Source organism: Rhamphochromis sp. 'chilingali' (genome assembly GCF_963969265.1).
Source record: "Rhamphochromis sp. 'chilingali' genome assembly, chromosome: 7".
NCBI lineage: Eukaryota > Metazoa > Chordata > Actinopteri > Cichliformes > Cichlidae > Rhamphochromis > Rhamphochromis sp. 'chilingali'.
In genome coordinates this window covers 28,917,590-28,937,115 of record NC_137934.1, presented here as the reverse complement: position 1 = coordinate 28,937,115, position 19,526 = coordinate 28,917,590, and the positions used below count along the sequence as shown (strand labels likewise).

The window sequence follows — 19,526 nt, the reverse complement described above, 5'->3', positions numbered from 1 at the left end:
CAGAAACTGGGAAAAAGGTCTTATCATTTGCAGCATCTTTTAATGACAGCTTTATGAAAAAGTATATGAAAACCATGAACATAGGAAGTACAAGCACCAGTGGACTCATTTGAAAGTCATGAAGACTTAAATTGTACTGATGAAGAATTTTGTAGAAACTTTAACGAACGTAACCCCTGGTATTTGTCTTACTCTGAATTGTTGTGAAGTAAAGAAGGTTCTTAACACAAAATAAGATTATTTTTTGAATTGTTTTGAAAAATATGATGAATTTGATGTTAAATATAGTCATATATAAACATCCACAGTAGTAAGAGGTTAACTGCCCTCAGTCTGGTATCAGCAGTGGCCCCTAGGTCATTCTGAAGTCGTCATTTCAATACTATTTGCCTAATCTCAGTACAAGATGGCTGTAGATGATTGCCACTGTATCCGGGAAGTACTGGCCCTTGATGGATGTGGGTCCGAAAAGACCAGCCGATAACACACACTTATGACGTACGTGGCCATGTTTGAGCTCAAATGTGACGTATCATAGTATCATAACATAGTAGTAAGTGCAGGTCATTAATCTCACTATCAGTGGAGAGCGGTGGGCCCGGCAGACTGGAGCTGTGTCTGCTCGAATTCAAGGCTTGACTTTGGTCCACGCCAGAAAAGAGAGCATTTCTTTTAACTTTTCAGGCTTTAACATTCTTGTCTGGCAGCTCTGCAAGCATGTTGTGGAACAGGGCTGAGAACCTCTTAAGCTCCAAATGAGCTGGAAAAGCCAGCTCTGGTCGAGCTCTATAGCTGAGAAGACATGAAGTCGCAGCTTCTCAAAACTCTCTGCAGCACAGCAGAGTGCGCAACATGTTATATTCTAACTGAAATTGGTGTGACCAGTCCGTTTATAAAGCTCTGTATGTGTTTCTGGAATAATTTGAATAAGTGCCCTCATGAATGCATTTATGCTTTTCATGTAAAAAGTGGCTTTGCTTTACATTTGCATGTTTGAATGAGGAGGAAAGTGTGTGCCGGGGCCGATGGCTTTGTGCAGCCATAATCGCAGCTCTATTAAGTGTTCACTGTGAGCCATGCCACATGTCAGCTGGAGTCAAGCAGCTAGAGAGGGAAGATGGAGTGGCTATAACAGCCTGGGAGAGAGGCGAGACGCAGAGTGGGAGAAGGGAGGATGGAGGGGTCAGCAGAGGAGGGAGGTCCAGATAAGTCATCACTTAAGTTGTGGTTTGGGTGCTCTGTTTGTTGTAAGATGCTTTTTAGGCACTTTTGGAAAACAAGGAATCGAGTATAAGATCTGTTTTCTGCCTGAGGATTTAACACTTGTTTAGCAAAACAAACCTTTTATTCTCTGCCAGCTTGGAGATGATATTCTCTATCGGAGAATATTTTATCGACAGAGACTGTGACGCTATTGCAAATTACTACGTATATATTATTGAAAGGCAGTCAGCAGTAGCAGAGAGTTGGTGTCATAGTGGTGAGATTGCACTTTGTGACCTGTGCTCAGTACTCTGAGTCAGCAGGCTGCCTTTGGTTTAAACCAGGGATTTTCCCGCAGCTCAGTCCCTTTGGTTGTGCTCTATCTGTGTTCTATCTCACAGGAGCATATGGAAAAGATTAAATATAACACACTGTAAGAAGAAAAAAAGAAAGAAAGTCGCAGCCACGGCAGTTGAATGCTGAAGCCACGAAACTTCTACCGTATTAAGGGGATGCTGCCCTGCTGAGGTCACTGCTGAGTCGGTTAATATTGAATCAGTTATGTTTGTTTGAAGTTGCCTGAATCTGCACAAAGATATTTTACATACATTGATATTTTACCTGTTAACTTTTTTTATTGGTGTAAGATTTTTCATCAGATTTTAATTTGGCATTCATGGCCATTTCCAAATCAAAGTGTTTTAAGCAGGCTTTAAGTTTCAGTGATTCCCTGTCAGCTACAGAAGGATGGCATTTTATTATAAGATGTAATATTAAACTTTGAATTCAGCTTTAAAGCATTGCATGTATAATTTTTAGTACATCTTTTACTGTAGGCCTCCAGCATGTTCGGACTATGTTGGAAAAACGTCTCTTCAGTCTATCAGTCATCTTGAACACTGAGTACTGGTTTGGTTTTAAGTCTTTAATAAAAATAAAAAAATAAAATAAAATTATAAATAAAATAGATTTACTGTTTCGTGAATCATATGTATACAGAACTCTGTTTTACAAGATAAAGAAGCAAAGCAAATAAAATACAACAACAGCAGATAAAAAAGGAAATAATTTGTGTTGATTTTTTTTTAAATGAAATGATTATAAAATTTTGCTATAACATGCATTATAACTCAATATGGTCACGTGATCTACATAATTAAAAGAAGTAAACAACGTAAATCAAAACAGGAACATGTAATTTTGGATTGCAGTGTCAGTAGTTATGCCATTACATTTAGTTCACTAATTACATTAGTAAACTATGCATAATATAGAAGCAAAGTTACTCTCCAGAACTCTTTATATTATCCAGTTTGTTGGAAAATTTGTATTGTAGAGTATTTTAATAACTCGAAAAGCAGATCTGGCTTGTATTTTAATAATTACAGATATCAAATTGAGTAACAATAACAACAAGAGCTGTACTGAAATCCACATTTCATATCACTTCCAACAGAAATTTAGAACTCCGAGACAATAGAAAAAAAAACATTTAAACGTTGGTCAGCTCGGTTTCCCCTCGTGTGTGTCAGAATATGTTTCAGGTAAAGGGGTCCGCAGTGGTCGCTGGCTGTTTCTGAGCTGCAGTCAAGTGTGGAGTGTGTGATGGGGGGTCATCCTGTGGCCATGTGAACAGGAAGGTGCGGGTTCAGTGTGAAGGGCTGAACCTCTGAGCTGTTTATCAGATAGCTAATGAAGCAGAGCGATCCTGAGGGAGGAGGAGTGGGAGAAGGGGAAAAAAGAGGGTAAAAGGTAAAAGAAGGAAAGCGGGTGTAAAGAGGCCGAGAACGAGAAGTTATCGCTGAACGGGCTGAGATGAATAAACCAATCTTCCGTTTCATTCTTCTTTATTCCCACTACAATACGTAGAAAAATACACATCAGAATATTTATTACATGTCCTTGTTAAAAAAAAAATCAGCAGAGGCCATATCACTCAGCTCCTGCCGTAAACATTTTCTCTGGCTGCAAGAGAAGCAGACCTACGTTTCCAATTCCCATCATCACAGCCATCCAGTTTACTGCAGGCTACACATCCATCAGTGGGGTTTTTCAGGAAAAGGGAATGAGCCTGCTTCATTACAAGTTCAAATAATCAGCCAGTCAGATGATCAAAACAGTATTACAGTGTAGATGTCAGTGTTTGATACTCCACTGTTTCCAGTGATGCTTATTCCTGCTCACGTCGAAAAGGAAAGCGCTGACATATTTTGGAAATGGCAGACTGGGAACTCACCTCTGATTAAATTCTCAGGATTGATGTCATGTCTGTATTGTTGATATAAATTTAAAATATTGTAGTGTAATATGCTGGCTACTTTTGTGGTAACACTCAATTATTTTGTATAAACTGTTTAATGTAGCAAAAACAACAAGAAAAGAAAGATCTGAATGAAATTGACATCTAAGTTTGCCTTTGCTGTCTAAAGATCTTCAACATACACTGATATAACGGATAAAAGCAAACTCTTCACTCGTCTTCACTCAAGACTCGTGTGCTTCGTGTTTATGAACATGCCGTCGAGCACTTTGGAGCTGGAGCTAAAAGAAGACTGCAGGAATATTGCACAAAAATGTCATAGCTCAATTTATATCCATGATCAATATTTATGCCATTATCCATGGAACAGTTTAGTTTTGACTCAAAAAGATTTAAAAAATGGAATTGAAACTTTTTATTGTTTGATGATTGAATATAAATGCGCCTGTATAGACAGTGAAAGTTTAGAAAACTACAGTTTTGATCTTTATGGACTCCTGTTAAAACATCGGGGTCCTCTGCATCTGCAGTTGTTGCTGTAGTAATAAAACGTTAAAGTGGTTTACACCATTTGACCCACGGGGCTTTCTGCTTTCAAATAATGCATAATCGTGGTCAAAGCCATGGAAAAACATAGCAGTTCACAACATAAAAGGTTTAAACTGTCGGACTGCTAATGAAATATTCTGTTATCTCTTCTGCTTGTTTGTTACTTATGATTTGTCAGAAGCAGCCGTTTGTAAGAGAATTACATTTTCCTGTAAACTTCACAGGCCCAAAATGTGGCAGCAGACTGAATAACATATTCTGATGACGCCCTGGATGCTTTGTTTTGCTGTCAGTTACACGCCGAGTTGCAATTTTTGTCTTGTGTAGCCGTGTGAGAGTCTGGTTTGTTCATCAGAGGCCAGAGGGTGAGAGGTCAGAGGTCAGGCTCAGGGGAGTCATCATTGTTGAGCGCTCAGGTGACCCTGAACGATCCTCAGGTAGAATGGCCCTCGCCTCCCTGAGGAAGTTCATTCCATCACTGCTGGTGTGTTTGCGAGAAGGCATGTGCTTAAACAATGCCACAACAGTGCACAGAAATGTGTGCATACAGTAGTTCAGCATGCAAGCTCACAGCATTACACAACATTTAGAGTAAGAGAAACGGGACTGTTTTTTTTTCTTTTCACTACTGGTGACATTATCATAGAATTGTAAACAAATTAGCAGTCGCTGTTACTTTGATTACTATGAAAATCTGATGCAAAGATTACTATTCCGTATCACAACTGACTTTCTTTTGACTGTGTCAGTTTTTAAACTGTTGTGTGAAAAAAGTACCACGAACTGGTTTTCGGGGTACTTCTGGGGTTGTATCAGTGCATGTTGGAATCAATCGGGTACTGAACACTGAAACTTAAACCTTTTCACAGATGCACTAAAAGGTTTTACCTTCACGAGATGTCAGGGGTTTTAGTGATCACCCAAATGTCTAGAGGCACGTTTCATTTGTTGTTTCATCAAAGCATCGTATCGAGCAGTTTAACCTTTGTCTTTGTACTGTTTGCAATCTTTTAAACTTCAATGCACAGAAATGTTTGCATCTTTCTGCGCAAGTTTTACTGCAAAACAAAAACGTTGCCAACAAACTGCTGACAGGAAGTTGTAAGTGTTAAATGTGACCCTTTACCCATAGAACTGAGAAAAAAATGATGAGATGTCAGAGATTTTAATCTGCTGATATATTTTATATTTACAAGCCCAGTTGTTGAGCTATTGAAGGGGAAATAATGAAGAGTCGGAGAATACATGACATTCATGACTGTTTATAGCAACTTAATATAACAGCTGGGTTTAATTTCACAGTATTTTTTTCTTCTTCAAATAGTTCAGAATCTGAAGCAAATAAATAAATAAACTGAAATGAGTTAGCACAATTTGAAACAATAGAGTCTCAATTACACACTGATTTTAGTCTTGTTTATATAGAAATTGCATTTAACATGAAAAAATTACGACTAGGCATTCTGTCTTCTTCTGTGATTTTAAAGAGTGGAGACATGAGCGTCTGTTGGTCTGTCTTTGTGTCCCTGGCGAGTTTCTTCTAATCGTGCTGGATGTGCCAGGGGTCAGCAGCTCTGACCTGCTGGCTCCAGTTCACCATAAATATTATGGAACCACGCCTTCGCTAGTTGTTTAATATAGCACCGTGTCCGTTAAGGGACCTAAAGTAATAGGTTACGCTGGGGTATCTAAGCTAATAATAACGTTGCCTGCACAGTGTAATTAGGAATAGTAAACACGAGTCAGGATATAAGGTTTTGGAAAATTCATTTGTATTTGAGGAATTTCATCAGCTTCTTTACTTTCACTTTATGTGTCTTAAAATATCTTTGAGTTGTTAGAGTATGTCAGTTGTGCAACGCTGTTGGCCTGAATGCACGTGTATTCATGGCCACGTGTGCATTTTTGTGTGCCAGCAACACAGTGGGCCTGTGGGAGTGCTCTGTCCTCCTTTCCCACAGTATGTGTCCCCTGAGCCCTTGTAGTGACGTCAGGGCAGAGGTATGGGCGAATGCCCCGCTCAGAGGTCGCAGGTTCACTTCCTGTCTGTCAGGGCTGAGTTTGGCACGGTCCAGTGTGGATCACCGAACTGTCTTTATGATCTCTCAGTAGTTTGACCTCTCTGTCTTTGTCTCTGTGTCTGTCTCTTTCAGGCTATGTGGCTGATGCTGCAACAGGAGGAGCCCGAGGATTTCATCATAGCAACAGGGGAGGTGCACAGTGTGAGGGAGTTTGTGGAGAGGGCCTTTGGACGTGTGGGAAAGACCATTGTGTAAGTCAACATATCAGTATTCTTTTTGCAGTCAAAATCACAGATTTGCCTGAGAGGCCTCAATATAAGACACCCCAACCCTATGTCTCTTGTCTTGGAAAGATTCCTCCCATGTTTAACCTGTCATTCACCTCCCCTCTTATGTGCTGTGAGATACTGACATGTGGTGAAGGATGTGTTCGTTTGTGGGGGGGAAAAAAGGCAGGTGACATGTTTTGTCTGGATGAGACTTTAAGGAAACAAACTACACAAGAAGTAATCACGGCGCTTGAATCTTGGAGCAGGTGTGGGAAACTCTTAGTTCCTGCTAAGATTTCTTTCTTTCCAGGTGGGAGGGAAAGGATGAGAAGGAGGTTGGCCGTTGCCAGGAGACAGGGGTGGTACATGTGAAGGTGGACCCAAAATACTTCCGTCCCACCGAAGTGGTAAGTCAAGTTTCTCCTACCATTTGTGTCTATATGTATAATGCACGTGTATTCATGCACCCAGTTCTTACACCTTTGGTCTGTTTGCCCCTCCCTCTGTGTTCTGGGAACCTGGAGATGCTTGCTATACTGGCCTATATAAAGTCTATAATACACATTTGTACATTTGATCCCAGAAACCTTTGGTGATTTTTCTCTCTAACTGCACAATACTGTGGACCACACCAACCAAAGGAGGCTTCAGAATGAAAATGGTTTACTATAGTGGTGCAATCTATATAGTTGCATATAATTTATAATGCATCACGGCACATATTTATTGTTCTATATAAGAATGTTTCATGGTTTTTCTTTGTGTATGTGTTTGCCGGTAATTGTGTCTGGCACTATATGCTTGTCAGCTACAGTGGATGCAGTCACTTGACAGCCTCAGGCTGCTTATTGTATGCTTTTTTTAAACAGCTGGAAACAAGCCAGATAAGCTCTTTAAGAGTACTGAAAGCTATATCCTGCCACCTTATGCTAAGTGCGTCCAACCTGGAAATTTGTAATACTAACAACTTATTAGTTTGACTCAAAGGGTTAGTGAGGCAATTCTGCTGAATGAGAGGCTAGTTTGATAGCACAGGAGAGATATTGGTGCCTCTTTCGTGAGATTGTGCTTGCTGAGGTGATAGTTCTAAAAATCAAACTCATAATGTTAGCCAGTGTATTACTCCTCCATCTCTCGAAAGGTGTCTGCTGAATTTGGGAGGTCTTTCTCTCATCACCCTGGTCAAGGGTTATTGCAGTTACTCCCTGTGGACATTCTAGGGTTACCCTGGGGTGTTGTGGCTGAGATTAGCCATCATCCTCTCAGTTTAAAGCAGGAGCTCCTTTCTCCTGGGCTTTGGCCTGGTGAGATTAGAGTTGAGATGCAGTTGAGTGATGGCAGAGGATTAGTAAGGAGCCCCTAGTGACTGACAGCTGAAGGTACGGCAGCACTGGTTACACACCTGGGCCTCTATTCTCTGTCCGTGTCAGCTTATTCACTCAAGGTCCTAACCCTGTATCTGTATGGACAACTACTCTAAAATATGATCAAATCAGCGTACATGTCCATTTGTGATAACCAGCTAATTTCTCTGAGCATTGCACAATCTGACCTTGGGTAAATTTTCTGGGACATCCACTCCGGGGAATATTGTGGCATTGTGTTAACACATGTGAATGCTCCAGACTGCAAACATCTCTCACTTGCTGATGATCAGTCAAGTGTATTTAATTATCAGCACATGGCTGCTAGTTACCCTCTTAAATCCTATGGATGCAGCAAGGGTGTGCTGTGCTGCATCCTTTCTGTGAAAACCTTCTTTTCCGCATGACTGTATGCCCTTATAGCTACCCAGCACTATAAAATTTATCATATTGACAGCTTCCTAACAAGTGTTTGAACACAAGAAAGAGAGAAGCCAGCATTGAGAGCGTTATTGTTGCTGCTTTTCAGTCGAGTCACCTCACTTGACCACAATTATGGTAAACATTCAAAGAAAAACTATTCATGTAGCAAGTGTGGAATAACTCCTAACTGCTGACCCTTTGCTGCTTCCATGGTATATTGCTATGGTGCTCCATGTTATTAGCACTAGCAAAGGGAACACTGCTCCTGACGTGTGGTGTTATAAACACAGAGCAATAACAAAGTGTGAGCTTGCATGGATAACAAGGGGAGGATGGTTCAGTAACAGTGGGCAATTTCTCTACTCTTTCCCTTTGTCCCTTCTATATGGCTTAAAGAGACTGAAGGATGTTTAACCTCTGACCCCGGCAGACAGGAAGTGACTGACACTGGGCTCATAGCTCAGCATTGTGCCTCACCTCAAGTGGAAATACCTGTCATCAAGTGTGTGTGTGTATATCCTAAGACTTCAGCTGACTCAGACTCTTTTGGTGTCTTGTTTGCTGTTTAGCAGTACAAAAGTTTGAATGTATGTCTGTGTGGGGCCCAAAACGAGGTAGGGGTGTGTGTGTGTGCGTGTGTGTGTGCGTGGAGCGCGGAAGGAGTGTTACCTCGGGCTGTGTGCTAATATCTGTGTAATTCATCATTAATTCTGTCAGAGTGTGTGTCTGACATGAGCTTCAATCCCTTGGGACAGAAGCCCCAGCAGGTGTGCCTCACATGTGGTGCAGTGTGTGAGTGTGAATGTGTCTTTTGTGCACATGTGTGAACCCTGCAGGGCTACCGGCTTGACAGCCCGTTTGTCCGACTGTGGAAGCAGTTTACCCAGTGTGGTGCGTGCTGGTTAAAATGAAAAAAATAAAGCTACCAGCATTTTGCACCAATAGTTAACACGTGAAAGCGAAAGACATGCAGTGCAAGCTGCCAGGGCTGTTTTGAGGACAGCTACAAGTAAGTTTCACATCGCTCCAACTGTCACGACTTTGCAGGGCTGTCAGTCACTCTTGGCACCATATGGGCTTCTGTCAACGCTCCTAAAGTTTGGCTCAGGTGAGCAGCCTTTGCCTCAGCTTTACAAAGGTGTGTCTGCGCACTACTCTCTAATGGTTCTGATTAGTTTTGGTTGCCAGGTATAATACCAAGTAGGGCTGGGCCATATTATACCGTTCACGGTAATACCGGTATAATGTTAGGCAACGATAGGAAAATGAAATATCGCGATAGAATGGGAGTAAAACGCGCATGCGCAGTGCCTTTGTTTTCATACGCACATGGCCGGTCGTTGAGTGAAACAGATGAACCAGAATTGGTTTGTAAAAATGGTGCAACTTCAGTGATGTGGAACTTATTTGGTGTTTGTCCGTCAGATACACGACAAAGCACATTTTTTTGCAGAACATGCAAGCGGCCGTCGTTATTGTCGTATTTGTCGGACTAAGATGCTCTTAAATCTGGGAGTAATCTGGGTCCTAAACTCCGTATGCTTCAGGTCAAACAACACTGCAGCATCACTTAGAGTTAAAAACTGTCTAAATTCTTTCATCTTTAATAAAACGATCAGCATTGCTGCTTTACCAGGTGTAACTATAAAGTTTAACTTCCAGGCATCCATGAAAACAAAAGTTATTACATTTAACGGAGTTAGAAGTTAGCAGGAAGCTAGCGGAAGTTAGCTCGCTAGTTTTGCTAGTTACCTAAGCATGATATAGCATGTTCTGACTGAGAGATTTCTGAAAAAATTCAAACGTACAGCTCTGCTATCACTTCCAACATAAATGAAGACAGGAAACTAAACAGCAGTGACGTTTGTAGGGTTACTGAAGTTGGGCTAGCTGGTATATAATGATGTGCTACGTGATCGCTAGCGACACAGCTATGTTAGCATAACATAAACAGTGAAGCTGGAGGACGAACACTAACACTTTTCCACTTATAAAAGTTAACGTTAAGGTTCTTCATGGTTAGAGACAAATGCAATCGCATGGCAGGATGCTGTAAACGGACCAAACTTCAGTCAGGAGAACAACTGAGATAATCCATCCACAATACGAGGTTAGTCATTAATATACTGCAACATGGGAATAGAGCAGCTGCCAGAGAATTCAACATTAATGAATCAATGGTACAGAAGTGGAGGAAGCAAGAAGAATGAGTTTAATCAAGTTTGATTTATCTGACTGCTTTGTTTCGCTTAATGTGCCTTATAATCCCGTGCACCTTATGGTCCGAAAAATGCGTACTGCACACTGCAGTTTAATGTTGCAAAGCACCTCTTTTTAACTTCAGTGGATATTATACATGGTTATGCTCAGGATATGTCAGCCCATTTCTACTGGAAATGCCTTTTGGTTAAACTTTCAGCAAGGAATTTGCATTTGCACTGTTACATTTTTATAAAGCTTTAATGTACATAAAAACCAGCTTCTTGTTTAAGTGAAAATAAATGGAAGGTTGTCTTTTTGCGCTAGTAATGTTGTGGAGTTGTATTTTGTCTCGCATCAATTATATCGTCGGTTATATCGTTATCGCAAATTTTCAAATATATATCGTGATAAATATTTTTGGCCATATCGCCCTGCTCTAATACCAAGGTGTGATCAGATGGGTTCTTCTGTCTGGCTTTCTGAGTTTCTTTTGTACCCAATTGATTTATAAGACTGGTGATGTTAACTGTAAATGTGCATTTGTTCTATGTGATTTGTTAAAGAGGCGTACACACTCACATAAAGGGCACAAAAGAGCACAGGTAGAGGGAAAAACTGGTCTATAGATGAGTGCCGCAAGTGGAATCCTTGACATTTTGTTTTTCTGACATGGGAAGTTGAGTACAGAATATGTTTGGCATGCAAGTGACGATAAGAAGTCACATCATTTTCGAAAAAACCTTCCACTTTACGTGCGTGCAAAACCAAAAGTAATAGCAGAAGCAGTTAGGATCTATTGCTGTAATTTAATGGATCTCAAAAGATGGGTTTAAAAAAGAAACAGGCCAGCATATGAGGATTTGTATTACAGTTTACATAGCCTCCAAAAGTATAATCGAATACATTCAGATAGCTTGAATTAAGCCTTCTCCAATCCCTACCTTACACTAAAGTCTCTCCCAATATCTCTACAGTATTACTTTTTAACATACGTCTTTACTGTATGTTAAAGTTTACTGCACAACATGCGTGCGTGTGTTTACTACAGTTTCTACATGCTGAAACATGTTACGATGTCACAGTTTTAGGTTCCCCCTAAAACTCTTCCACTGCTCTGGTTGCCAGCTCCATGTTCTTTAGTTTAGGGTTTCAGCACTTCAAATGCTCTCAAAAATACTCAACTTTGCTACTTTAAATTGGTAAATTTCCTCTATGAGCTGTGTCATCTGCCGCACCAGCTGGTAATGGGAATACTTTTTGTCCTGTGCGTAAAATCAACACAGAGCAGTTTTTAACAGGTCAGATTCATGAATTTCACTGTTTAAAAATATCTGCATACTTTTAAGAGCTTATAAACTCTGGGATTTTAAATAACGTCTTATGCACAGGTCACCGCTGTAGGTTGTTCAGTGGCCCCAGGAAGTTGAACCTGATTGACATTCATGATACAGCATCTGGAAAACTAAGTTTGATGTTAGTCCCTTGAGTTTAGTTTTTCCACTTAACGCTCCATAGCACAATGTATACAGTACAGTAGTTTGCTTTTGAGTGCATATTACCTAACAACGTGCATTATACAGTTGACAGTAAATGTGGGGATTTTTTTAAATTCAGTTTGCCTCCTTGCCTCATTTAAACTTCAGCATGAAGTATTTATTGCAGATCACAATTTGTCTCTCTAAACAACGTTTGGGGCCAAGACGGCTGTATTTGTCTGTGCAGAGACAGGTGTGCATGTCACTGACTTGGCGTTTAATCGCATGCATGTAGACGCTTGTGCATGTTCATACTAATGCACCCTGGCTGTCATACTTCCAAGTTCATGTGCTGCTGGAGGGTGTAAACGACTGTGAGTTGATTGACAGCTCTGTGGTTTTTCTTCTACCTCTCATGCAGAGAAGGAAAAGTGATGATAAATGGGAAGTTGTCTCTCAGTCTGTCCTTATGTTTCTGTAACCCGTCAGTGTGCATGATGGGATGGCAAATGTAATTCTTCCACTATCAAGTTTATATATTGTAAGTGCACACTTACATCTTTTTCTAAATCATAGTAATCCCAACGCTTGAACCCAATCACCGGACCCAATGATTATTCTCATTTCCGGCTTATATTTTTTAATCTTAAACTCTTGTAAAATAGCTTTGCATCAATGACCGTTCAAAGTAATCCCTATTTATCTTTTTACTCTGCCTTCGTTCAGCCCCTTGGCTCATTCTCAGTCAGAAATAAGCTATTTTAGCTTCTATCCCTTGAAGCCAACTTTTTCTGACTGGCTGCTACCAAAGTTATGAATAGAAGGTGAATGGGGCTTTTGTGCTCATAGCCAAAGCTTTATGGCTGAGGTGACCAGATTAAGGATATGCACTCTCCTGGATGTCATACATGTCCAAGAGTACAAAAAATGTCTGAAATGGAGCATTTAGAGTCTGATACCTGTGATTTTGGCTCAGATGAATTACCTTCTATGAGTGCATGCACTGTTCACATTACTTAAAAGTTAGGCCACATTTAATATACACATCTATCATTGTGTGTATATATATCTGAATTAACAATATACACCTGGATTCAGGTGATTTATCTGATCCTGTTTGTAGATCGTCTCAGTTTTTGTTAGATTGATGCATCTAGATTAGATTGAAATGTCTTGTAAGGAAAGGTTTGAGTCTCTGGGTTGGCTGGGACCTTTATGTGTGGACTTTGCGTGTTTCTGTTGTGAGCTCTTGGGTTTCCGTCAGGCACTCCAATTTCCTCTTGCAACCCTAAGACATTCATGATGGGTTCATTGGTGATTCTAAATTGGCCACGGATGTAAGGTAGATAAACACTTAAGTGTATAGATTAAGGCTACGTTTGAGTATATGGGTGAATGTGGTTTCTCTAGGCTAGAAAAGTGCTATACAAATCCAGTGTTTTCCATTCTAATCTCCAGTCTTCTCTACAGACTGTAATTTTAAAGGAAGCAACCTAGGGACAGTCTGTTTTGTTCCACACCCACTTTAGTGAGACCTCAGCTCAGTGCCTTGCGAGGATGAGTATAGAATGGCATGTAAAATGTAAAAAAAAAAAATTATTAATTCTTTAATCCAGCTGTTCGACAGAAGTGCATGAATCCATTGTGTAGCGTGTCTGTTTTTTCTGTAGCATGCTCCCAGCATGAAATGTTTTAGCATGGTGCATAGTAGCTCCTCACTGTTCCTTGCAATCTGTATTGATAAAATCTTGAAGTCGTCTTTGTTTATTGATAGATTAGGATGATTTCCATCTATGAGCTATCAGTTTCTTGGCAGTTGAGGAGTTGCTTGCCTAGAGCACCTCTGGTTGAGTGGTAGCTTTTATTTGTATTGTAGATGGCCAATGAGTTTAAATGAGTTCGAAGTATGGACAGGTAATCCCTGTGAGCCAAGTCCTCAGGCTTTAGACTACAGTAAACACTCCGTTTTGCACAGTTTTTTACACTCTTGAATATGTATGATGTCAAAGGCAAAGGATGTCTATAAGATGGTTGTGCACCAAAAAAAACAAGATTTTATAATGTCACAGAGAAATCCAGCACATCTAGAAACAAGAAGCTGGAATCAACAAATGTAGATCTGTCATTTAGGTTTAATTAATGGCTAAGACTTATTGATGTTTAATTTTCCACCAGTCATTAATCTGCTAATGAAAACACCAAAACGTTGCATGATCATTTTTGCTGACAGGAGAGCAATTCAGTGGCATGACTGTTTATCACTGTTGTGTGCTTTGATTGATGGAAAAGAATCACCAACTGAGGTTCCCATGTATCAAGAAGAACAGATGTAAATTGTGCTTTGTTGCAGTCACGTAGCAGCATTCCCTGCAATGCAGTCATGTACTGTCAATACATGACCGATTGTCCTTTTGTTTTAAATTTGCAAGTTTATTCTTGCGCAGTACAGACAAGTGTGAAAAGCAGGAGTGCTTCATATCGCTGCTACAGCAAGAATTTCGTGATAGTGTCAAGCTTGTGTTGCGTATGTATAAACAGACAAAGTAAAATCCACAGTTTGTTACTGCAGTTTATCTGTGTGTCCATGCAAAGAGAGGAAAGACACTGATCAAATAAATCCTGCTCTTATCTTAACTTTGATCCTGTGACGCTTCCTTCTGCTGCATCAGATCACATTTTAGCTGGTTAGTGGTGCAGTTGTTCATTGTTTATTGGTAGCTAGCAATGGTGGCAGGGAGTGCTGCGGAAAAGCATTCAACATCCAGTAAGTTAGCCTACACCAAATGCAGAAACAAAAGAGTTCTTTAATTCCTGCATGAAATAAAAGAATGTGTGTTGCATTCGCCTATGAGATTTTGACACAGTAGTTGTTCTGCCTGTTTTCCTCTTATCCCATCTGCAGGTACAAATCAAAAACTCCCACATCAACCCCTAAAAATAGCCCTGTTCACATACCACACCTCAGTATCTATCAAGTGCTTGTCCGCAAGTGCCTGGGCAAAAGTCTGAACTTCCTTCTTACTTACTTAAGATGGCATTCCAGCTTTGAAACGTGCGTAACGAATTCACAAGAACCACGCTTGCTTGCTCATACGTCATTGTCTTGTCATCACTAGATGAGAAACCAAGACAATGGATCTAGTTATCCGCAGCAATAATGATGCTGGGTGTTGTGGTTACCTTTTATAACTGTTGGCAAGGGAGTCAACCCACCTGTTGAGGTAATTAGTGTGAGACACACCTGCCTTATGTAGTTTCTAAATAATGTTTGGTATTGTGAAGCTTTATTGAGCTCAAAGAACATTTCCACTCTTGGATACTTCGACACAGCTGGATATTATCGTTGATCTTGAATGCATTCCTCACGTCTTTGTAATGAAGTGTTGCAACCTGCCTTCGTTACTTTCATTAGTGATCTCATGAGTGTCACAGAGAGTCTTTTGACTTCTCCCACAGACCTGACCTCAACCTTTCTTAGTCAGCGGTGTGAATAGGGACAAACCAGCACAGGTTTCACATCAAAGCAGGGTGAATGCTAGGCCCTAAACCATAGTATATACATAGTCACACCATCATGCTATTAGTTAATTTAATTTAAATTATTCTGTCTTCTGTGATCAAAGTTGAAGATGAAGTTGCAAGCACCATGCATAACATTTACCAGCTTTACCAAGAAAGACTGGAAGATGGAAAGCACCCATATCTGTATTACACACCCAGACAGAAATACAGATGCCTGAAATAGGATTGTGAGCAACCTAAATCAGATAGTGAACTTTTAATTTGTCACTCACTTACTACTATTACCAGCACACTTAAACATGCTTCTTAGGAGAAAACTGGGCAATGTGTATCTCAGCAATAATATCTTTAAATATATCAAGCATGTGTCCCATAACCTTTTTACTGAAAATGAGGATGCAACATATTCTGGAACTATTGTGCCATAGATACTTTCAGTAAACATTCCTTTTGATGAGTTAGATGACTTACATGCAACCAGTTCTGGCCTTTCAAGGCAATATTATTATAATCTTATTTAGTGGCTTTTTTACAGAAATTACAATACTTAAATTCTGAACCCTTTAATTTTTCATTATCTGCCACACTTAACACTGTGTGACTGACTTGTGATTTTGCAGTAATATGTGTCGTATGTCAATATGGATCTTCTGTGTAAGATTTTTGGGGGTTAATGAGAATAATGCAGTTTAACAATGCGAGTTGTTAATTAGTTTCAACTACTTTGGTGTTAATGAAATGAACAAGAGAAGCACTCGGTGGCAACAGTGAGACAATCCACAAAGTAGGAATGGTTTTACATCTGGAGGCTGCTGACATTTTTTCTCCCTTGATCTTTTCTGACTGGTTTTTCACTCGTTTTACATTTGTCTAGGGACAGAGGCACTGCTGGTAACACCAGGTAATGCCTGGACCCTACAGAGGTTGCACAAATAGTCCATCTCCTCAAGGATGGCACATCAATATGTGGCATCACCAGACGTTTTTCTGTCTTTTGTGTGTCTTTCTTTTCCTCTTGCATACTTTCAAGAGATTCCAGGATACAAGCAGTTACTCCAGGAGAGCTAGACAGGGCCATAGAAGGCCCTCAGCCCATCAGTAACAGCAGCATCTTTTCCTTTGTGCAAAAAGAAACAGGATGAGCAATGCCAAAGCTACGAAATGACACCCAAAAGGCCACTGTATGCAAAATACACTAACCTGCTGCATCATTTCTTTTACTTTTTGGGCTGTCTTTGAATTCAGTCCTCTGTAGGTTGATCATTTTTATTTCCATCAAACAATGTGGCACCCTTTCATTCCTAACATATTACACAGTCCATATTAGTATACATATGCAGCTGATTGATGATTTGTTTTTCTCATTGAGATCTGATGTGTTTTTGTGTTTTTTTTGGAGTAGGATATTTTATTTTCATGTCAAACTATGTATATATTGACAAGTGCCAATATAATCACAAAAGATTCCAATCTGTTACAGTGCTGCCATAAAAACATCTCAGTGTACTCAGTGTAAGCATCATATAGTTTGAGCAGAAAGGTAATATATGTCAAGATGTTGTCAACTGGAACTTCAGTGAATATTTTTGTAACTTGAGGAATGCTTAAAAAGACTGAGCCATGTTTAAGTTATATTTCTTAATATTATATTATATATTTTCAAAAAATTAGAGAAAACCTTTTTATTCCACTTTTCAAGATACCACTTTGTTCAAGGCATTTTCATTTGTCTCATGTAAGTGAGTAAATAATGGACAACTGGCATGACAAACTACTTTTTTATAATTTGTTACCAACTAAGTCAAAATATATTTTATAGCTGCAAATGGAAACACTTTGAGTGGATGAAAAGTCAAATTGGGATAACAGGGCATACTATCAGACAACCTTTTCTCAAAGGCTTTCATGGTGTTGCGCTCATTTGTACAGATGAAAGATGGCAGAAATAGCAGGTTTTAAAAGCGGAGAGGGATGTCAAGACTGTTTAACCTCTGGTTGACGCATACTGACCTTTAGAGGCAATATGGTATCTCTTGTAGCTGTAGACACAGGGACTTGGTTGTTAGGCCTTGTTGAAGAAGCAGAACTGGTTTGGGGTTTCATTTTACTCCATGCAGGCAGTCCAGACCTCATAAATCCACTCCCAGGGTTAGTGTTGTTCTGTCTCCAGCACACAGAATTAGTACTACACTTTTTCTGATTTGAAGAGAATGACACACAGATGTTACTGACACTCTTCTCTTTGTTCCCACTTTATCTCCACATCAAGTAATGTTTTTACTTTCTGATCTGATCAGTGCACAATAGTGTTAGTGCCAGACAATCCATGCAAAGATAGATGCAATAAGGAGAGATGGTAAGATTGCAGAAAGCACACAGTCAAAACCCACTATGGAGGAAATTCTTCATTGTAACAATGAGAAAAACAGGTATAGCCCCACAAACATATGTGCTCTTAACATAATGGGTCCTGGCAGGCAGTAACTCATACACTGTCCCTGTGCCCCAGAGAAGAGTTTAACAGTTGGCCTGTTCTGTGGTGTAATATCTGCTATTTAATGAAGCCTGAAATATGGTCGCCATTTCAGCGTCCCAGTATTAGGTTGGAATTCTCTTTACGAATTGATCCATTACAGCATTTTAATAACTATTTTAATTAAAGCGCTATATAACACTCCAGCACTGAATTCTAGAGCAATTTATCTACAATGAAGAATTTCTAAAAGTCGATTACATGAGTTATACATTAAATAGCCCCTGACTGGAACAGTTGGTTCTCATTCAAAGCACATTTCTCCATGGAATAATAAAGGGAAAAACTTGTTGGAATCCGTCTCCAGCAATCCACAATGTAATAAGGACCTGCATTCATATCTGTTTACTGGTCTTTTTATTCACACTTCTGATTTAACCAGCTGTTTTACTGCTAACCCAAACCAGATTTGCACTATTTTCTGTAGTGTTGACCTAAGTGATTGGAACCAGTTGTCAAATTTAACAATACATAATGTTAAACTGTACTGCTACATTTGAAGGACCAACTAGATTTAACTCTTAAAGTCTTTGTCCCAGTGAGAGTGTTTGTACTGTCACACCTGTTAATACACTGAAATTTAAAATTTCATTGTGTTGTGTATTTTCTTGCACATTTTTAATGACATATAGGTTAACAGATTATACCTTCTGGTGGTTTGCACACAGTTTTCTAATACAGAAGAATAGTTTAAAAGATTCCTTGAGTTCTATATGCAGCACTTGTTTTTCACTACTTTTTCACCTCTAGCGGTTTGCCAATGCTTTATGCAGTCAGTTTTAAATTCTGAAAAGAATCTTGCAGGTTACTAAGTACATCATAATACAGTATTCCTTTCAAAGGACCTCTCTACTTTTGCTACAACACTGTCACCAACCCCATCAGTCAGAGTCAGTGACCTGCCAAAATTATGACCTACTAAATGTGTTGGACTGGATTCATAGATCTGATTTCACTGAGGCTATAAGGTGAGGTATTCCCCTGCATTTGTCACTTATCATTCAATAAAATATAGTTTTGGACAATTTGACCCTGTCTGGTCGGCGGGGATAGAGAGGAATGAGCAGCTATTATTATCCTGCTTTACGTCTCTGGCAGTGTAGCGGTGTCAGTCGGGCTGGCGATGGAAGCCAGGGGGCCAGTTAGGACTGCTGGCTCTCTGAGGTGCTTCATCTTGGGACCAAGGCAGCGAGACCTCTAACTGAACCGCAGCCATTTGGATGGAAAAGTGCTGAGGCAGCAAGCTCGGGCCATTTCACTGGGTGGAGTTCTTATACCGTACTGCTAAGAAGATGTGGCGTTTGGCTGAGAGCCAGTTTATGACTTTATTATCATGCAAACATTGTTCCCGTGCTCAGATTCACACATCATTGTCAATTATGTTGTTTTATTCCACACTTGTTTCTCACCACCAGTAGTTACCACTAGCATCTGTGATCAATTTGTGTGATTTATATACCAGAAATGAGTCTGTGTTTTAAAAGCCACATGTGTCTGTGTTTCACCTTGTCATATTGGCTCTTGGCAAACAAACTCTAAGATTCCTGAGATTCCTCTTAGTAGTAGCCAATGATAAGGGGAAATGCGAAGTAAAGAGAGGCCTTAGTGTTCTGACAGCAGTTTGCCTCATTGATGGATTGAGGTGAATGTTTGAACACCAGACAGACAAAAAGAACCAAATGGCTTTTATGAGCAGCGTGATTTA

General features: G+C 39.9%; 1 protein-coding gene across 1 annotated transcript in view; it reads left to right on the top strand.

Moving 5' to 3' along the window:
- The window catches only part of gmds (GDP-mannose 4,6-dehydratase), a 205,685-nt gene that overhangs the window by 150,741 nt on the left and 35,418 nt on the right, over positions 1 to 19,526 (top strand). Inside the window, exons 8-9 of the mRNA XM_080888036.1 lie at positions 6,166 to 6,284; positions 6,613 to 6,709. Coding sequence (XP_080744162.1) covers positions 6,166 to 6,284; positions 6,613 to 6,709 — 216 coding nt within the window. The remainder of the gene's footprint in view (positions 1 to 6,165; positions 6,285 to 6,612; positions 6,710 to 19,526) is intronic.